The sequence below is a fragment of the Sorex araneus genome, chromosome 4, assembly GCF_027595985.1.
Source record: "Sorex araneus isolate mSorAra2 chromosome 4, mSorAra2.pri, whole genome shotgun sequence".
Taxonomy (NCBI): Eukaryota; Metazoa; Chordata; class Mammalia; order Eulipotyphla; family Soricidae; genus Sorex; species Sorex araneus.
In genome coordinates this window covers 212,330,497-212,350,396 of record NC_073305.1, presented here as the reverse complement: position 1 = coordinate 212,350,396, position 19,900 = coordinate 212,330,497, and the positions used below count along the sequence as shown (strand labels likewise).

Below are 19,900 nucleotides of genomic sequence, written 5' to 3'. Positions count from 1 at the left end.
ACGTCGGCCTGTTGGTTTTCCTTCCACAGAGGTGGAATTTAACGTGTCGGAAGCATTCGTGCCTCTTGCCACCCCGAATTCCAACCACGCCTCCTCCCACACTGGAAACGAGTCTGACTCGGGCACCCTGGAGAGGAAGCGGCCGGCCAGCATGGCGGTGATGGAAGGGGACCTGGTGAAGAAGGAGAGGTGCGTGCGGGCTGCCCCTTCCTGCCTCAGCAGGTGTCCCAGGAGAAGGGTCCGGAGGAGGGGGGCTGGCACCAGGACAGTGCAAACCTGGATGGTCAGCAGCCCCCGACCCGCCCCAGCTCTTGGCACTCGGGGACTTCCCGGAAGTCTGTGCTAGTTTGCTCCAAACGTGAGTCTAACCATCCGCTAGATGTGCGGCTCGCCGGTTAACGCTTCCCGCCATGCGCTTCCCAGCTTCCCCGAGGCCCGGTAAGCCCTACAGTGGAACGGCACCAGCGCCTGCTCCCAGCTCGCCGGGATGGACTGGGCTGGGGGGGCGGGGGGAGGAGGACGGTGGACAGAGATGTCCAGCAGCCGGAGTGGAACCCCCCACCCACCCCTCCCGGCGAGCTGTGTGATTGGGTGTCTCGGGAGAGACGTATTTTTGCCGTCAGTGGCCCCTGCTGGCAGCCAGCCTTTGTGCCCATGTTCCTGGGCACTGGCTCAGTTGGCCCTTCCCGGAAGGGAGGACACGGGCCAGTGTGTCTCCACACTCCTCCTCACACGCCTTGTGGGGCGCCCTGGGGGTCCCCAAAGGCTGTTTGTGGCCTCTGCTTTATCCAGGGCCAGCCTCCGCCACGTGCGGGATGAGATTCCACTGTAGTGGCCGACGGGGGGGGGAGCCCCGCGGGAGCCGAGCGCGCGTGTGCTTTCCGTGCTGACACGTAACCGTGCGACGTGGGCGCTACACCAAGCTCTCGGGGGCGCTGCCTGGACGGAGCGGGGGACGCTGGCTCTCGCCTGGTAGGAGCGTGGCAGAGGGTCCGGCTTCCCTTGGCTCTTCTGCCCGGAAGCCCCCATGCAGAAGTTTCTCTTGCCTGGCCGTGCCTCCGGACGCCAGACATGGCCACGGCAACCTCAGCCTCCGCGCGTCTGACATCACGGCCGTCGGGAGTGGCGGGCCCGTGTGGCTGCTGGGATGGCATCATGGCATCTCCCCGCCCCCACCCCACCCGCACAGCCTGCACACACCAGCTCCCCGCAGTGCCCAGCACATTCTCTTTTCTTTTTCTTTCTTTTTTTTTTTTTTTGCTTGTTGGGTCACACCCGGCGATGCACAGGGGTCACTCCTGGCTCCACACTCAGGAATCACCCCTGGCGGTGCTCAGGGGACCCTCGGGGATGCTGGGGATCGAGCCTGTGTTGGCCACGTGCAAGGCAAACGCCCTCCCCGCTGTGCTGTCGCTCCAGCCCGCAGATTATCTTTTGAACTGAAAAGTTCTCAAGGCGCGCACACGCACAGGCTGCCCCGGGAAGGCGAGTCTCCCTCACCCACACCGGCCGCCAGCCCCGCCCCCAGAGCCCTGAGTCTCCTCTCACCCGCAGCTTCCACACGCGCAGGGCGAATGCGCGGTCCCTGGACGCCCCACGGGACAGAAGGGTGTGTGGCCTCACCCTCCAGCTGTTCCCCCCACCACCACACACACAGGGCCAGGATGGAGAGAAACACTGGCCTGGCCTCACATCTGTCCCCTGGTAGCCACCTGGGCACTGTCCACTCCCCCACTCCCTACTCACACACATACACACACACACACACACACACACACACACACACACACACACACTGGGACGTGCCTCTCAATGGCACACGGCCTGGGCCCACACTCTCTCACTCACACACACACACACACACACACACACACACACACACACACACACTGGGATGGGCCGTCTCGGTGGCACGAGGCCTGGTCCCACACTCCCCCACTCACACACACTCACACACACACACACACTGGGACGGGCCATCTCGGTGGCATGCGACCTGGTCCCACACTCCCCCACTCTCACACACTCACACACACACACACACTGGGGCGGGCCGTCTCGGTGGCACGAGGCCTGGTCCCACACTCCCCCACTCACACACACACACACTCTGGGACGGGCCTTCTCGGTGGCACTCGCCCCGGTGGTGGCTCGCCGCTCCTCCCTGCATGCCGGGCAGCGTCCCTGTGGGCCGGCCGCGTGGGGCCCGCGGGGCTCCGGGCGCGCATGGTGTGCTGACTGTGTCTTCTCTCCGTGTAGCTTTGGTGTGAAGCTTATGGACTTCCAGGCCCACCGGCGGGGTGGCACCCTAACTAGAAAGCACATGTCCCCCGCTTTCCAGCCGCCACTCCCGCCCACGGATGGCACCTCCTTGGCTCCAGCGGGCCCAGAGCCCCCGCCCCAGAGCTCTAGGGCTGAGAGCGGCCCCGGGGGTGGGACGGTCCCCAACTCTGCGGGCGTGCTGGAGCAGGGGCCGTGCCCAGGCGATGGCAGGTAAGAAGGCCAGCTCCTGCAGGGCGGGGTGCTGGACGGCCCAGCCTTCCCTGCCCCAGGCCCCCGTGCCACCAGGCGCACCTGCCCCTCTCACCGGCATGAGCTGCACGAGACTTGGCTTCCCCTGCTGTGTCCCGAGGGCACCGTGCCCGCTCGCTCTCCTTACCCCACACCGAGATGGCCTCCACCCACCCATCCCAAGGCACGACCCAGTGTTGGGGTGCCGTTGGCTTGCCATCACCCTGTCTGGCACGCTAACGACTGTCGGCGCTTGAATGTCGCCGGCATGAGCTCCCGCCGCATGCTCCCGACATTCACCCGCGGACCCGCCTGCTCGTTCTCTGCTTCCTTCACCTGTCCCGTCCGACTTCCTGTCACTAACCCATGCGGTGTCTGTGCTGGGTGTGCTGGGCTACTAACACCGGTCCCTCCCCGGGGGAGTGCGAGATGGGAAGCAGCCGCCCGGAGCTCTTCCCGGGTTTAGCCCCCGCCAGTGGGGTCCGACGACCACTCTGCAAGGCACCTTTGGGCATGAGAATTGAATGTGGGTCTGTTCAGGGCCGATGGCCGGCAGAGGCCACCTCACTTGGGCCTCCCAGCTGGCAGCTGCTCCACAGGGCAGGAGCTCAGGCTGTTCCTGTCGGTCACTTCACTTTGGTCATCGTTGGAACATGAAACGGTCCCGTGGATCAGAAGTCTAGGCATCAAGTAAACCCCGACGGTCTCTCGGGCCCAGCTTTTCGTCAGGGCTGAATTTACCTTAGGGAAGGACTCTCCCTTGGGCCACTCTATGCAGCAAGGAGCTGCAGAGATAAGAATCTCATGAAAGGGGCCGGAGCGATAGCACAGCGGGGAGGATGTTTGTTTGCCTTGCATGCAGCCAACCCGGGTTCAATCCCCAGCATCCCATATGGGCCCCCGAGCACCGCCAGGAGTAATTCCTGAGTGCAGAGCCAGGAGTAACCCCTGAGCATCGCTAAATGTGACCCAAAAAGAAAAAAAAAAAAATCTCATGAAAATCTCAGTTGGGGCCCAGCTTTGTGTGTGTGAGTGCCTATGTTTGATGCTCCTGGCACTTGAAAAAAAAAAAAAAAAGAAATAGCTACACTCAGGGCTTTGCACATTCCCGACTTTTTCGTCTTCTATTTTTTTTTTTTTTTGCTTATTTTAGAACATTTTAGTTGACATAGGTTTTAAATATCTGGAAGAATTATATATTGACATATGCAAAGCTCTTTACTTTTGGACAGAAATGTCACAAGAAATTTTATGATTTGCAAGTTCATACTAAGATGAAACGACCTACCAACAAAGAAAAAAAAATTTTTTTATTAAGGACCAAATTTTAAAAAACAGACAGGCCTGTTTTATTGTGGGAATTCAATGCAGGCAAATATTTTACCAAACATTTGAAAATTGTTTTCTCTGTAAATTAACATTATGATTACTTGAGTTTCCGTGATGAGAAAGATGAGAAATAAGTGATGAGAAAATTTGATCCCTTGGCAGCGTTTAATTAACAGATGCCAAGTGCTGAAGAACTCATTCGAAAGAGAGTTCAGGCTGGCGGACATTCCCGACTTCTTTAGCACACACAAGATTTGGGGGAGTCGACCATTTGGGGGTTGAAAGTAAGACTTCTTCACACCTGTTTGCTTTGGAATCAAGCACCACGCTCCTGATGAGGGCTCCCAGCTCTTGGTTCGAGCTTGAATGTTTTTGTTTGAGGGATAAAAAAGGTCTTGGCCAGTTTACCTGTCTTGTCCAGTTCATGCTAAATACTATAGCACTGTAGCACTGTCATCCCACTGCTCATCGATTTGCTCGAGCGGGCACCAGTAACGTCTCCATCGTGAGACTTGTTACTATTTTTTGGTATATCGAATACGCCACGGGGAGCTTGCCAGGCTCTGCCGTGCAGGCAAGATACTCTCGGTATTTTGCCTGCCTCTCCGAGATGGACGGAGGAATCAAACCCGGGTCAGCCATGTGCAAGGCAAATGCCCTACCTGCTGTGCTATCAATGCATTGAGAGTAATTAGTCTCACTGCCGATGACATGTAAAATATCGGTTCTTGATTTGCCCTGAGGTCGTGAGAGTGTAGATATTTTTGTGCCCATTTCACTCCCTGGCCTTGAGTTCCCCGGTGCCTTTGACAGCCAGGAGCCGTCAAAAGTGTCCCAGCTTCTGTCAGCAGGAAGCCAGCTGTGCCTACGGCAACCGCCTCCCCTCCCCATACTCCAGCACCCGCTCTGGGCCACTTGGGGCGGCCCTGGTTTAGAGGGCCAGCCTTTGGCCGCATCTACAACTCGGTTTTCTCTGCAGCGTGTGTCTGCCCCACCCAGTCACGTGACTTCCAAGCCCTGAGCTCTTCCTTGGTTCAGTGCCTGCAGTCAGAGCAGCTGAATGGGACGCTGGGGTGGTGGGTGGCTGTGAAGTGTCAGGACGTTTGGGAAGCAGCAGCGTAGATGAGGAGAAGCCGGTGCCCGCAAACTCCCCCGCCCCCTGGCGGCAGTCCCGGGTGTGGCACCAGATACGGGCCCAGCGCGAGCCTCCTGGGATTCCGGTCAGGCCCAGGCCTGCCCAGGCGGGCTGCTGGCCAGAGTTGCTCCTTTTCTACAGCACGCGTCGCTTGTCTCCCTGGCACTGCCTGGCGCCTAATCTGACTTATGCTCCCTGCAGCCCCCCCAAACCCAAGGACCCTGCACCCACCCCCGTGCCTACGCCCGCCCCGGGGAGAAGCAGCGGCCAGATGGCCCCCGGCCCAACGGCGACCCAGCCAGCGGCCGGCGCCCACCAGCTCTCCGTGGGCCCCGTGCACAATTCTGCCGGCCCCAGCCCTCATACTCTGCGCCGAGGTAGGTGGTCCCCTGGGGGCGTGGGGGGCAGCCTGGGCTTGGCGGTGGGCCTTGGCTGCAGAGGACAGGGGCACTGTGTCCATGACTGGACGGGAACAATGGCCAGAGACGTGGAGGAGATGGGGAGCAGGGCTGGAGAGAGAGCACCAGGGCTAAGGGGCTTGTCTGGGTACACACCCCCGGATTCTGCCCCTGGCATCACACGGGCTTCCCCCAGCTCCACCAGGACTGATCCCTGAGCACTGCCAGATGTTTCCCAAACCACCCGCCCTAAGTCCCCCAATAAAAAAGTGAGGGTTTGATAAACGTCTAGGGGGTGTCAGGGGCCAGAGCCATAGGACGGTGGGGAGGGCGTTTGCCTTGCACGTGGCCGACCGGGGTTCAATCTGCAGCATCCCATACAGTCCCTCGAGCACCAGCAGGAGTAATTTCTGAGTACAGAGCCAGGAGTAAGCCCTGAGCATCGCCTTATATGGCCCCCAAATAAAATATATAAGGGGGGTGTCCTATATATATATGTATACACAGACACATACACACACACACACACACACACACACACACACACACACACACACACATATAGGGTGTCCCAGAAGAGCTGGATATTTCTCCTTACTCAAACCCAGGACTTCTGTAGTTGGTGTGAATATAGGGCCAGTGCTGATTCAATAAAAAGAAAAGAATTTAGGGGGCTGGAGCGATAGCACAGGGGAACGGCATTTGCCTTGCACACAGCTCACCTGGGTTTGATTCCCAGCATCCCGTAGGGTCCCCCAAGCACCGCCAGGAATAATCCCTGAGTTCCTGAGCCAGGAGTGACCCCTGTGCATTGCCAGATGTGACCCAAAAAGCAAAAAATATATACATTTAAAAAATAAAAAGAATTTAGGGGCCAGAGCTGCAGTGCCGTGGGTAGGGCATTTGCCTTGCCTGTGGCCGGCCCAGGTTCAGTCCCCAGCACCCCTTATGGTCCCCTGGACCTCTCCTGGAGTGAGCCCTGAGCACAGCTGGGTGTGGCCCCAAAGAAACAAATTTTTTTTAGGTAGTTATATATAGTCTATTTTATTTTATTTTTTAATTTATTTATTTATTTAATTTATTGAATCACCATGTGGAAAGTTACAAAGTTCTCAGGCTTATGTCTCAGTTATACAATGCTTGAACACCCTTCCCTTCACCAGTGCCCATATTCCACCACCAAAAACCCCAGTATACCTCCCACCCCCCCACCTCCACCTGAGTAGCTGCTAAATTTCACTTCACTTTCTCTTTCCCTTGATTACATTCCCTATTTGAACACAAAACTCACTATTGTTGCTGGAGTTTTCCCAAAAAAAAACCGCCCTGCTGACAAGAAAGCATTTGATCATTAGTTTTCCATTGCTGAGAATGAAGAGATACGAAATTTGGGATTTCTGTATTTTAGTATTTTAGTAACTAAGTCCAGGGAGATTTAGGTTAGAGATGGCATCATTTCCCTTCCTGGGGCAGCATGGGGCTATGGCTTAGTTCACAGTCTAGAGACATAAGAAACAAAAATTTTAAAAGAAGAGTTGAGGGGCTGGAGTGATAGCACAGCGGGTAGGGTGTTTGCCTTGCACGTGGCCGACCTGGGTTCGATCCCCGGCATCCCATATGGTCCCCTGAGCACCGCCAGGAGTAATTCCTGAGTGCAAAGCCAGGAGTAACCCCTGAGCATCGCTGGGTGTGACCCAAAAAGCAAAAAAAAAAAAAGAATAAAAGAAGAGTTGAGTTCTGGTCAGCCAGGGGACTCCCCTGCATCAGGTGCAGGGGTAGCAGCTGCAGCCCCCTCCTCCCCACCCCTACCCATGCACTCACGTGCACAGGTTCCCTCTCCCTCTCTCCCGCTGAGCCCTCTGTGGAAGGCCCTGTGGACATACTTGGCCTGTCTCAGGGAGAGATGAGGGCGCAGCTGCCCCTGGGGGCCACACCCGAGATCTAGTGGGGAATCCAGGGGGCCGGGCACGAGAGGGGGGGGGGGCGTCCAGCCGAGCCAGTGTGAGGCGTGAGCGGTGCCAGCCCTCTGAGCCACGCGGGATGAAGTGCAGCGGCAGCTGTCTCTCTGGCCCGGGGTCAGAGAGCAGTTCTGCTCCAGCCGCGCCCATTTCTCCCCCTTCCTGCCCGAGCTCCGGGCCCTCCGACCGGGGAGTCAAGGACACGGGCCTGAGTCGCGTGACCTCCGCCCCGGCTGCCCCGGGTCTGGCTTCTCTTCGCCAGGCCTGTGGGGGGCCGTGGGGGGCGAGGGGCGAGGGGTCTCTCCCTTGCCTCCCCCTCTCCCTCTCAGGAAAACGCCCTCCCCCAAACTCTGCCGACGCCTTTGCCGTCCGCCCACCGCTCCGGACCCCCAGCCCATGGCGTTCCCATCCCGCCCTCCGCAGCCCCCGTGCCAAGGCCCACCCTGGCTAAGCAGAGCGCGTGTGCCCGGCTCCCCGATGTGTCTGCAGGGTGGGCACACGGGATATGGCCCCCCGGGGCCACTGCGAGGTGCCTCAATGCGGCAGCCCGTCACTTAGACCCCACCTTCCACGTCGCCCCCATTTTCCGTCGGCTGTGTGGACACCGGGGATTCTGGAGCGGGCACGGTTCCTGCTGTGGGGTGTGCAGCGCTGCCTATGGGGGAAGGGGCCAAGAACAGGGCCCCCCACCCCCATGTGTGACCACGCCTGGTTGCCCCACAGCCTGTTACCTGAGTTTCTTACGGGGCTTTTCCCGTGGCAGGGCCCCTGCGTGTGTCAGGGGCTCCTGGGAAAGTAAACTTTTCCATAGGGAGCCGTGTGTGCGCATGCGTGTGTGTGTGTGTGTGTGTGTGTGGTGGGACTGGGGGGCATTGGTTTCTGGCTACCCCCAGGTGTGTGTGTGTGTGTGTGTGTGTGTGTGTGTGTGTGTGAGAGAGGGGGGGGGGTTGGTGGGTGGGTTTCTGCCACACCCACTCTGCCAGAGGAGGAGCGTTTACTCCTGCTAGTTCTGCTGGTGCTCAGGGAAGCAGGAGGTGACTCCCGCCCTCTGCACGCAGCGCTGAGCACTCTCTCTCTGAGCACTCTCTCTCTGAGCACTCTCTCGGGACCCCAGGAGCCCTTTCAGGTTTATAGCGAAGTCTCGGAGTTGACTGGGCAGACAGAGCCAGGCGCCCCACTCCCAGGGCCCCACTCCCAGGGCCCTGCCGGCTTCTGGCCGGGAGAGAGATGACGCCAAGTTCCCACGCGGAACCCTCTGGTCCCCACAGCCCACCCAGCTCCCACCCGCATCCCTGTGCCGGGGGCTTGCCCTGGTTTTCTCGCCTGGCACTTGGGCGGGCGCTCGCTGGGTGGTTTCTCCGGGACATCAGACCCTTGGTGCTTTTCCATCCTTTGCTTTTGGGGGAACGCCCAGTGGTGCTCAGGGCTGAGTCCTGCCTCTGTGCTCAGGGCTCACTCCTGGCGGTGCTCCTGGGACTCTGTGGGACGCCGAGGATGGAACGCCGGTGGGCCGCGTGCAAGGCAGCGCCTCCCGCTGGCCCTGGTCCTGCGCTGAGGTCTTACCGGACTCTCTAACGCCCCCGACTCCTTTTTTACCTTTTCCTTTTGTGCAGCTGTTAAAAAGCCCGCTCCAGCGCCCCCGAAACCAGGAAACGCCCCTCCGGGCCAGCCCGGCGCTCAGAGCTCGCCGGGAGGGTCCCCGCACCCGCCCAGCCTGTCGCCCAAGCCCGCCGCCCGGAGCCCCTCGCCGCCCGCGCAGCCCCCCGGCGGCGCCCCCCGACGCGCGTCCAGCAGCCTCCCGCCCCTGCAGGCGCCCAGCCACCCGCCGCCGCAGCCCCCCGCGCCGGCCCCCAGCGAGCCGCCGCCGCCGCACAGCCCCCCGCAGACCCCCACGCCCCCCAGCACCCCGCCCCTGGGCAAGCAGAACCCGGGGGCGCCGGGCAACCCCGAGAGCGGAGCCCCGGTTAGGCCCAGACCCGTGCCCAAGCCCCGCAACCGGCCCAACGTGCCCCCGCCCCCGCACCCGCCCGGCGCGCACCCGCCCGGGGACACCCACCCCGCCGCGCCCACCGCCTCCAAGATCGTCACCGGTGAGTAGCGCTACCGCGCGCACGCGGGGCCCGGGGGTCCTAGGGGTCCGCTGACCGTTCTCTCCGGGGCACCCCGGGGCCTGTCCTCCTTACTGGTTTCTAAGGCATCACGGGTGTGGGGCTCTGTGACCTGCGCCCCTCGACTTAGCCCACCGGGGCCCTCTAGATGCAGCCGCTGCATCCCCGGGTCAGCCCTGCGCCCCTGGGTCTGCCCTGCTACTCCAGGTCAGCCCTGCGCCCCCGGGTCAGCCCTGCAGCCTGGGACTTGGGTCCTTTTTGAGACCTGCAGCTGGCCCGAGCAGGGTCCCCCCCGCCCCCCTGCCCTGCAGCTTTGACTCGGGTCCCTTTCGGAAACCGCAGCCAGCCCGAGCAGGGTCCCCTCCTGGCCCCTGGGCGTGGCCCCCTCCCGTCACTGTTCCCTTAGGTCTCCCTCTCTCAGCGAATGCCTCCCCAAGGGCTTCTTTGTGGCAGTGAAAACGCCCAGCTCCCAGCTTTGCAGAAACAGGGTGGGCGCCGCCCGTTGGCCCTGGGCAGGACCCCCTCGAGATGCTCCGGACAGGGCACGCTGGGGCCCGGCTGGCCAGCCACAGGGGGAGGGAAGAGTCAGGATTTCCCTAGAACGGCCCTGGAATCCTGCGCTGGGGATTACCCCCCCCCACACACACACACACCACACACACACATACACACACTCCAGATTTTATTTTATTAAAGCACCGTGAGTTGCAGAGTTACTCCTAGCTGGGTTTTTCACTAGTCTGTTCCATCACCCATCCTGGGGGATTTTTTTTTTCAAACAGACACAACCCTTTAAGTTACCGTGTAAGAATTCCCTCCCACAGACTCTAGTTTACTATTAGATTTAAGGCTTGGTGGCTAGTTTTGGTTTTTTGGAATTTTATCTTTTTAATGTGCTTTTTAAAAAATAAATAAACCCCCAACCACCTCATTTAAATTCTGCAAGTGGGGCTGTTTCCGGCAACACAGCAGAGACCTCCCGGCCCTGGTACCAGCCTGAGCGGCCTTTCTGCTGAGCACACGCGCTCCTGTTTTTAACCCTCCGGCCCCGGGAACACCAGGTCCACGTTGCAAGCGTTGTCAATGGCTAATGACTTTTTTCCTGATGCCACCTCAGTTGTGGCTTCTGCACAGAACAGAGAGAGTCACCGTGGTCTGTTTGTTTGTTTCTCTCCCCCAGATGCCCTGCCTAGTGCCCTCACAGGTGGGGAAGGCTTCCGGGACTGAGGTCTGTAACCCCCCCTCACAGCTCGCCCCGCAGTGCTCGGCGCGCCTGTGCTTAGCTGTGTTTTGTATTTGTGCTTTTGACTTTGTGCTCAGGAGCAGCCTTCAGAGGCCGTCTTGTCTTGTGCTGCAGCGTGTACACACACATGCGCGCGCGTGCGCATACACACACAAGTGCACACATGCATGCACGCACACATGCACACACATGCATGCACACGCACACACACATGCATACATGCACGCACATACACGCAGTGCATACACACATGTACACATGCAAGCACACACATACACATGCATGCACACATACACATGCATGCACACGTGCATACACATGCAGACATGCATGCACACACATACACATGCAAACATGCACATGCGCACATGCACACACACATACACGTATGCATACACACATGTACACATGCAAGTGCGCACACACGCACAGACATGCACACACATACACAAACACATGCACATGTGCACACGCGCACGCACACACACTTTCCATTTCTAAGAGAGGCACACAGTCGCAAGACTGGTGAAGTCAGTGGGGCGAGCCGCAGGTCGAAGGGCACCTAGACGAGGTGCTGAGCTGCCTCTTTCTCGGGATGAAGCCTTCAGCAGGCTGCTCTCCCGGGCGTGACCCTTCTGTCAGCATCCAGCCACCCAGCCACCCAGGGATGGGCTCGAGGCAGCGGGCACAGTCATCTGTGTCCCTCATCTTCCTGAGCTGTCTTTTTTTTTTTTTTTAATTGCCTATCTAAGTGCAAGTTAACTGCATGGAGCTTCTTAATTTGTTGTTTGAATTTCTCAGGCCCAACCGCTTCACCCTCCACCACCCCACCTTCAAAAACAACAGAAACCCTCCCAAAGATCCTGCACTAAATTTCTCTGCATCTAGCCAGCTTACATTTTGCTTTCTTAAACCAAATGAGCTTTTCCAAAGACAAATGCTGCAAGGCTTCTGGGAATTCCTTTGCACATCAGAAGCCGCTTAGAGGTACAGCTGCCTTAACCTCCAGATCTGTGCCTTAAGCCTTCAGTGGCCCTTGGAACCAGGTCTGAGTAAGAGCCTGTGTCAGATACAGAGGGGAGGGCGGAAGCTTTGAGCCACGTAGCTTCCCCACTCCTTGGTGACTAGCCCAGGAGCCTGGCGCTGACCACCAACATGGAAATCCCTGCAAGGCTGAGCCTCTCAGCACAGGAGTAATGAAACGTGCCAGACTTTTTACCCCAAAGGTTTTTCCTTTTGTTTCGCTGGAAGACTCCCAGACCAGAGTTGTATCTGTTCTTTAATACCATGTGTTACCTTAGGGACACTTACTCTAGAAGGTTACTTTATTGACCCGCTAGACACTGTAATGCTCCGTGCTTTGTAACGTATCAGCTACGTGACCGTTTCTGTTGCTTGAAGGTACTAGCTGGGTATTTTAATATTAGGCGGTGCTATGAATTCTCCTACCTCAGCACAGGTTATTTCTTTAAAAATAACCTGTGCTGCCATGAGAAGTGAACAGGAGGCCTAGACGTCACGAATCTGCTGGTGTTGATCAGGCTGATACTAGGTGTCCTGGAGACGGCCATTGGGTATCCTGCAAGAAAAAAAAATAAGGAAAAAAAAGGGCCGGAGTGATAGCACAGTGGGTAGGGCGTTTGCCTTGCACGTGGCCAACCTGGGTTCAATCCCCAGTATCCCATATGGCCCCCCAAACACTGCCAGGAGGGATTCCTGAGTGCAGAGCCAGGAGTAACCCCTGAACAACACTGAGTGTGACCCAAAAAGAAAAAAGAATAATAATAAGAAGAAGAAAAAGAAATAGAAAAGAAAAGAAATTCCCCAGACAGGCAGCCCTGATTGGAACATCAGACTTTCATTGAAAAAAAAAAACAAAACTAGTTTTTGCAAAACGATGATTTGGTGAGAGCATCTCATCAGGGGTCACTGAGTCCAGGCGGGGTTGGCAACACGGGCAGAGAAGCGGTTCCTACCTCAGTCTGCGTCCCTCCGAGACCTCGACCCTAGGAAGCCGTGGTTTTCTTAGTTTCGCAAGTAAGGGGTGTGTACATCTTGCTATTTTGAAAGTCAGAGATTTCCACCCAGAGTGTTCTAATTTGCACATTTCATTAAATAATTTAGATGTATGACCCGTCCTATTCAGTAAGAACTGAAATTGGAATATTTAATGGTAAGGAAAAGGCACCTGATTGGCCAAAGCATTTTTTTTTTTTTTGGCTACTCGATGATCATATTCGTGCACTAATGCCTGTTACTAACCGTGCACCCTAACCCGCCTGCCTGCGCCCCTACTAACACCGCATGCTCCCGCGGAGGCCGGCTTCCTTCTCGCTTGCTGTTCGTGACTCTGACTACTAAGTATGTTCACAAGCGCGTGACAGGGTCACGGAGGCTGGCCTGGATGCTTCTTTGGTTCCCTTCGGCCCTTTTCTCCACCCGGCAGGCTTGAGGGGGAGCCGAGCACACACAAGCTGTCGAGTCAGACGAGCTTGCCTGAGAACTCGAGCTCTTTGTCTGACGTGGGGCCGGGCACGGCCTCCCTCAGCCGTCTGTGAAACGGTGGCGTCTGTGAGAATTCTGGCGCAGGGACTGACGCGAGAAGAGCATCTTCTTGTTCGTTCCCAGTGTGCAGTGGGTCTCAGTAAATGGTGGCCAGCATCGTTTTTCCCCCAGAAGAATCCTCCGAGCTATGAATGAGATTTGCGGGTCCGTGTTTTGAGCTGGACCTCTAAGGCCCAGCCCCAGGGAGCCTCTGGATTTCACTGTGCTGTGTCACTTGGGATTCCCGACTGGTTGTTTCCTGGGCCGGAGCGGGCCGGCGGTTTGGCTGCATATGAGAGACCCCGGCGAGGCCAGGAAGGTCTCGAGCCTGAGGATGCCTGGTCCTCGTCTGTCCGTGGCACCGGGAGAGCCACGCTTCGTGGTGGTTTCCCGAAAGGACCCACCTGCTGGGTGCTCCCAACATTCTCTCTAGAATAAACCCTTTCCGTCACGATAGGGGTGTCTTTAGAAAGGGTAGTGAGGAGAATCGGGGCCCTCGGCAGAAGCCACCCTTCCTTGTTCACTGATCCTGTATCTAGTTTTCTCTTAGCTTTGTGATAGCACAGCGGGTGGGGCGTTTGCCTTGCACACGGCCAACCCAGGTTCGATTCCTCCATCCCTCTCGGAGAGCCCGGCAAGCTACCGAGAGTATCCCGCCCGCACGGCAGAGCCTGGCAAGCTCCCCGTGGCGTATTTGATATGCCAAAAACAGTAACAAGTCTCACAATGGAGACGTTACTGGTGCCCGCTCGAGCATATCGATGAACAACGGGACGACCGTGCGACAGTGCTTTCTACAGACAAGGGGGTCCGTGGCCACAGTTTGGCAGAGAGAGATTTGAGCTTCTCGGACAGGAGAGAGGGTGCGGAGGGGCAAGTTATGGCATGTCCGCCTCCGCGTGGCCAACCCTAGTTCAACCCCCAGACCCACGTGTAAACCCATTGCACTGCCAGGAGTGGCCTCTGAGCACGGAGCTAAGAGTAAGCCCCGGGCACAGCTGGTGTAGACCGAACCCACCACCACCATCAAACAAGCCCTAGAGACTTGTTCTTGCATCTGTATTCTTCTTAGACTTCATATGCGCTTTTCCGCATTGAAGTTTTTCTAACCATCTTTTTTTTTTTAATTAGTTTATTGATTTTTAATGAGTCACCATGAGATAGTGACAGACTTACAAACTTTTGTGCTTACGTTTCAGTCATACAGTGATCGAGTACCCATCCCTCCACCAGTGCCCATTCCCCACCACCAATGTTCCCAGTCTCCCTCCCGCCACCCCCACCCCTCCCTGCCCCCTGCCTCTGTGACAGTCACATTCCCTCTTTCTCTCTCTCTCCCCTTGGGGGTTATCTAACCATCTTTTTTTGGTTTTTGTTTTGTTTTGTTTTGTTTTGCTTTTTGGGGTCACACCCAGTGATGCACAGGGGTTACGCCTGGCTCTGCACTCAGGAATTACTCCTGGGGGTGCTCGGGGAACCCTATGGGATGCTGGAGATTGAACCCGGGTCGGCCACATGCAAGGCAAACGCCCTCCCCTCTCACTGTACTATTGCTCCAGCCCCTAACCATCATTTTTTTTTTTTTAATGGCTGTTTCATGAAGCAGCTACATATCGCTGATAGTCAGGCATTAATGGGGCCGAGATGTCTACTCACAGTTTATTTTCGTGAGCAGCTACTAAGCCGTGTGAAGGCACACACACACTGCCCTTGCTCATGAGCTCTCCTGTGACTAACACCAAGTTGACTCCAAGCCTCTGGGGTTCTGGAGAGCCTCGCCCCACCTCGCTGCGACAAGGGGAGTCACTGGGACTGGGCGGGGCGGGGAGCGTGGGCAGGGAGGGGTGATGGGGCCTGCAGTTGCCCCTGGCATGTTTCGCTTCCCGGAGGGGCTCGTGGCTCTGTGCCCTGTCCACGGGGCTCTCCTGACAGCCCAGGCGTGGCCAGCAAGGTCTGCTGCCTCAGGTCTGGTCACAGTGGAGGGAAGGATCCATCTTCTCAGGCTCAGGATCCTGAAGGCCAGCTCTGCCCTCGGAGGGCCGCACCCGCCATCCGAGCCCACTCTGAAGGGAACCTCCTCAGGCTCTGCCTCCGAGTTTTTCCCCCTCCTCCTCCTCCTCCTCCTCCTCCTCCTCCTCCTCCTCCTCCTCCTCCTCCTCCTCCTCCTCCTCCTCCTCCTCCTCCTCCTCCTCCTCCTCCTCCTCCTCCTCCTCCTCCTCCTCCTCCTCCTCCTCCTCCTCCTCCTCCTCCTCCTCCTCCTCCTCCTCCTCCTTCTCCTCCTCCTTCTTCTCCTTTTCCTCCTCCTTTTTCTCCTTCTCCTCCTTCTCCCCCTCCTACTCCTCCTCCTCCTCCTCCTCCTTCTCCTCCTCCTCCTCCTCCTTCTCCTCCTCCTCCTACTTCTCCTCCTTCTTCTCCTTCTCCTCCTCCTCCACCTCTTTCTTCTCCTTCTCCTCCTCCTCTTTCTTCTTCTTCCTCTTTCTCTTCTTTTTTAATATAATGGTATCCCTCATAGAACCGTAGCTCCAAGCAGGATACCCAAAGACCAATTCTTGGGGTACGTGAAAAGTACCTGACTTTGAAGCCAAGGAGTTTGGTGGTGGTTGTGGGTGGGGTCCCAGCAAAGGGGTTCAGAAAAATGCAGAGAGGTGGGTCAGAGTGATAGCACAGCGGGGAGGGTGTTTGCCTTGCATGCAGCTGACCCAGGTTCGATCCCCGGCATCTCATATGGCCCCCTGAGCACTACCAGGAGTCATTCCTGAGTGCAGAGCCAGGAGTAAACCCTGAGCATTGCTGGGTGTGACCCCAAAAGCAAAAATAGTTTAAAAAGAAAAGAAAATTGTGGAGAGGCTCCTGGGGGTATCAACTAGGACAGCCCCTTGTCCTTCCTCCTCGAAGGGGCCCGAATCTTTATGGTTCACGCCCATTTCTCCTCAGAGACTGTCTCCTTCAGGCACCTCCCATCCTGGATCTGGTCTGGCCCCTGTCCAGGCGCTGGCCGAGTGACCAGGCCTCGTGCTCCTGGGAAGCCCCCAGGGACAAGGCATTGCGTGAGGAAGTAGGGGAGGGTCGAGTCTCTGGGTGGATGCTCACCCGTGTCGCCAGGCCCGGTCTGGCATTCTCCTGCGGGAGGGAAGACTGAGCTGTCTTCATCCATCACCTGCCCGTCCCTCGGGCCAGCCAGACACAAGGGTCACCGCACCATTGACCTGTCCCTCTTCTGGGCGCTGGGGAGAGTCTGAGAGCGACATGGGCCTAGCCCCTGCTCTTCCCTCTTGCTGGCCTCTACCCTCCTGTGCACCCTGCACAGTGCCTGGGTTTGACAGTGACCACAGGCCCACCCCTTCAGGCTCCCGTGTCGTGCCCAGGAAACCGTCAGGAGTCAAGCGCGCGGAGAGAGACTTTTCCCAGAAGTGAATCGGTCTCACAGCTCACAAGTGAAGGGCCTGTGAGAGAAAACAGCCCCTAGCCAGGGCAGGCCTGGCCAAGTGAGCCTGCCGTGTCGAGCCTCCCACCCGCCTCCTGCCCCCGGGCCGAACTCCTCACAGGGTTCTCCTCCTCGCTTTCTCGAACCCGGGACTGCAGAAGAGAAGGGAGCGTGGGGGGCTTAAGTGAGGGCCTGTCCTGTCAGCTGCGGTCTCCTCAGGCAGGGCGCCTGAGGAAGCAGGTCGGTAGAGACGCCCCGGCCTCTCTGGGAGGTGGCCGTGGTTCCTGAAGTTGTCTGAGGAGATCTGAGGGTGTTTCCACCCATGCAATAAGATGTGAAGAAAAATAATTTTTTTTGAGGTAGAAGGACTTGAAAGAGAAGAAGTGACTCTGTGCAGGAGACAAGGCTGCTTGTCAGCTGCGGTCTCTTCAGGCAGGGCGCCTGAGGAAGCAGGTCGGTAGAGACGCCCCGGCCTCTCTGGGAGGTGGCCATGGTTCCTGAAGTTGTCTGAGGGGATCTGAGGTGTTTCCGCCCATGCAATAAGATGTGAAAAAAAAAAAAAGAAAGAATTTTGAGGTAGAAGGACTTGAAAGAGAAGAAGTGACTCTATGCAGGAGACGAGGCTGGTGGACGGCCTTGGTGGTGGCTGTCAGCCCCGGGGTGACTGCCCCAGGGGACTTTTGTCTGGAGACCGTCTCAGGTTGTCACCTTGGGAAGAGAAGACTCAGCATGCAGTGGCATCGAGCAGGGAACAGCAGGGCTGCGGGTAAATTCTGTGTGATGCTAAGGCTGGTCCCTCGACCCAGGATCAGGCACCTCAAATACCAGAGCCAGGTTAAAGGTCACAGCTGAGGGGCCCCCACCCTCAGTGGTGGAACTAAGAGGACAGTGCTCTTTGCTGCTCCTCAGTGCCTTCCAGAAGTTTCCGTTAGTGCCTCAGAGTCCTGTGGTCTCCTCTCCTGGCCCAGGGCGAGTAGCTCCTCTGAGGGCCGTACGTCTGAGCAGTGTCCAAAGCCCACAGGAAGGACCCCCCCATCCCCCCGCCCCCATGGCCAGCTGGGCAGGGCACACCCGACTGGGCCACAGAGATCTGCCTCAGCACCGAGGGCGAGGGATGGATGATTGTGTGCATGGCTGGACCCGTAGCCACCCAGCCCCCTCTTCTCCTCAGAGCGCCCCCCTTCCCACCCGCCCCGCCGCACCTCCACCCCGGGATGGCCGCTGGGGCGTTGCCGCCCACTGACCCCGTGTCTCCTCGTGTCTCTGTCCAGACGCCAACTCTAGGGTTTCGGATCCGCCTCGCAGCCTCTTCCCCGAGACGCATGCAGAGCCCACCAGCAGCAAAGACCTGCCCGGCCGCATCCTGCTGGACATGGACAATGACACAGAAAGCACGGCCCTGTGAGGACCCCCCCCCCCCGCCCCCTGCCCCTCCCCGGCAGGCGCACACCGCTCTGGCAGCCCACACAGCGACGGGCTTTCCGTGGAGGACGCGGAGGCGGCCACGCGAAGCTGGATGACCTGTGTCTCGAAGACCTCGGCTTCCCGGAGGCAGGAAGTCAGTCATGCCAAAAAGCGACACACAGACACAAAACAAAACAGAGCAAACAGAAACAAATCCCCGGCCATCCGTCCGTCCGTCCGTGGGAAGCGCGTCCTCTCGGAGACGAGGCCGGGGAAGCGACTGGGAATGACGCAAGGCGCCAACTCTATTTAATGAATCGGCCCGGATGATTCATCTCCAGACGAGCCCCCCTGCCGGCTGGCCGGGCCCTCAGCCGTGTGAGACCCTCTTGCAGACGCGTCCGGGATGACAGAGCGTCTTTTGTTTCTTCCCCGTTGCCCGCGCCACCCCCCCTCCCCCGCCTCCCTGCCCCGACCCTCGCCAGCTTTGGGGTGACCGCTGGATCCGTCACCTCAGCAAACCAGACGGGACTCGTGCTCTGTGGCATCCCCGGGACACAGACGCAGGAATGGACCGTCCTTTTTAAAAAAAAGAAAAAAGAAAAAAAAGGAAAAAAAATAAAACAACCAACAACAACGATGTAATTGCAACCTGATAAGGACCGAACGTTATTCTAGTTTCATGTTTAATTGAATTAAATATATTCTGTGGTTTATATAAAAAAAATTAATGGTTCTTGGAGGCAGAGCTGTGGGGAGAGCGTTTGTGTGGGGGAGTGTAATGAAATACCTTGGGAGGTAAGTTAGAATGATGGAGGGGACCTTTGGGGGTCGCGGGGGACCGTGAAGTGGGAAAGAAGAGAGAAGAAGGGGGCGGCAGTGAAACAGCCATCGGGTGCCCTGGAGGACGCTGGCGTCCCTCCGTGTTTGTGTCCTGTCATTCCTGATGAAGCGTCTCTTCCCACAGCTGGAAGCCGCCCCTTCCCTGGGTAGAGTCGCTCGTGAAGGGCGGGTGGGAGTCGCAGCGAGGATGAGGCTGTTGTTCCCCGGCCAAGACATGGGAAGAGGGGCTGGAACGATAGCACAGCGGGGAGGGCATTTGCCTTGCACGCGGCTGACCCGGGCTCGATTCCCAGCATCCCATAGGGTCCCCTGAGCACCGCCAGGAGTCATTCCTGAGTGCAGAGCCAGGAGGAACGCCTGAGCATCGCTGGGTGTGACCCAGAAAGCAATAAATAAATAAATAAATAGACGTGGGAATAGAGGGAGGCTCACTGGCCGGGCCACTGAGTCAGGCGGGGTGTGTCTGTGACCCAACCTGGCCTGTCTCTGGGCTCAGACACGGCATCTCTGTCCACTCGGAGCGGACGCAGCAGCTTTCCCTGGAAAAGGACAATCGCTTTCCCTCTGAACTCGGGCTTTCTCCTGCTTACTAATCACATGGGCAGTCGGGAGCTGGGGACCCGTTTTTTTTTTCTTTCTGTCTCATTGGTTGGGGGGGCGGGTGGGGGTGTTGGTTTGGACAGTGCCATGGGAACTGGACCCCGGCCTCAGCCCTCCCCACTGAGCCGCGTCCCGGCCCCAGGAACCCCTGGGCCCGGCCCTCGTTGGTCGTTGGTCAGTGGGCACTTTCCCCCGACCTCGTGCACCGTCTCACACAGTGCCGCCCTCCCAAGCTTGGCCGTGGTGTGAGTCTGGTCCGAGTGGTGGTCGCTCGGGGGCGGTGAGCCCCTGCCTCGGGAGCCCCCCTCCGTCTGTGATGCTCGCCCTGGGCCGGGCAGGACACAGGACACTGCAGACCAGGCCCCTGTAGGTGCTTGTCGCCCTCACCCGGGGAGGAGGCGCC

The 19,900-nt window shown here is 58.0% G+C and overlaps 1 protein-coding gene across 6 annotated transcripts in view; it reads left to right on the top strand.

Annotated features, from left to right (window-relative positions):
- Positions 1-18,783, top strand: part of ARHGAP17 (Rho GTPase activating protein 17) — a 98,407-nt gene extending 79,624 nt beyond the window's left edge. The window contains exons 16-21 of one of the 6 annotated variants that reach the window (XM_055135940.1): positions 30-189; positions 2,260-2,493; positions 5,177-5,352; positions 8,945-9,421; positions 10,620-10,643; positions 17,922-18,782. In XM_055135940.1, the coding sequence (XP_054991915.1) occupies positions 30-189; positions 2,260-2,493; positions 5,177-5,352; positions 8,945-9,421; positions 10,620-10,643; positions 17,922-18,055 (1,205 nt within the window). In that variant the 3' untranslated portion in view covers positions 18,056-18,782. Of the gene's footprint in view, positions 1-29; positions 190-2,259; positions 2,494-5,176; positions 5,353-8,944; positions 9,422-10,619; positions 10,668-12,806; positions 12,856-17,921 lie in introns of all 6 variants that reach the window. The other 5 variants (XM_055135942.1, XM_055135943.1, XM_055135944.1 and 2 more) reach the window with 5 other exon arrangements.
- Positions 18,784-19,900: the final 1,117 nt, after the last annotated feature.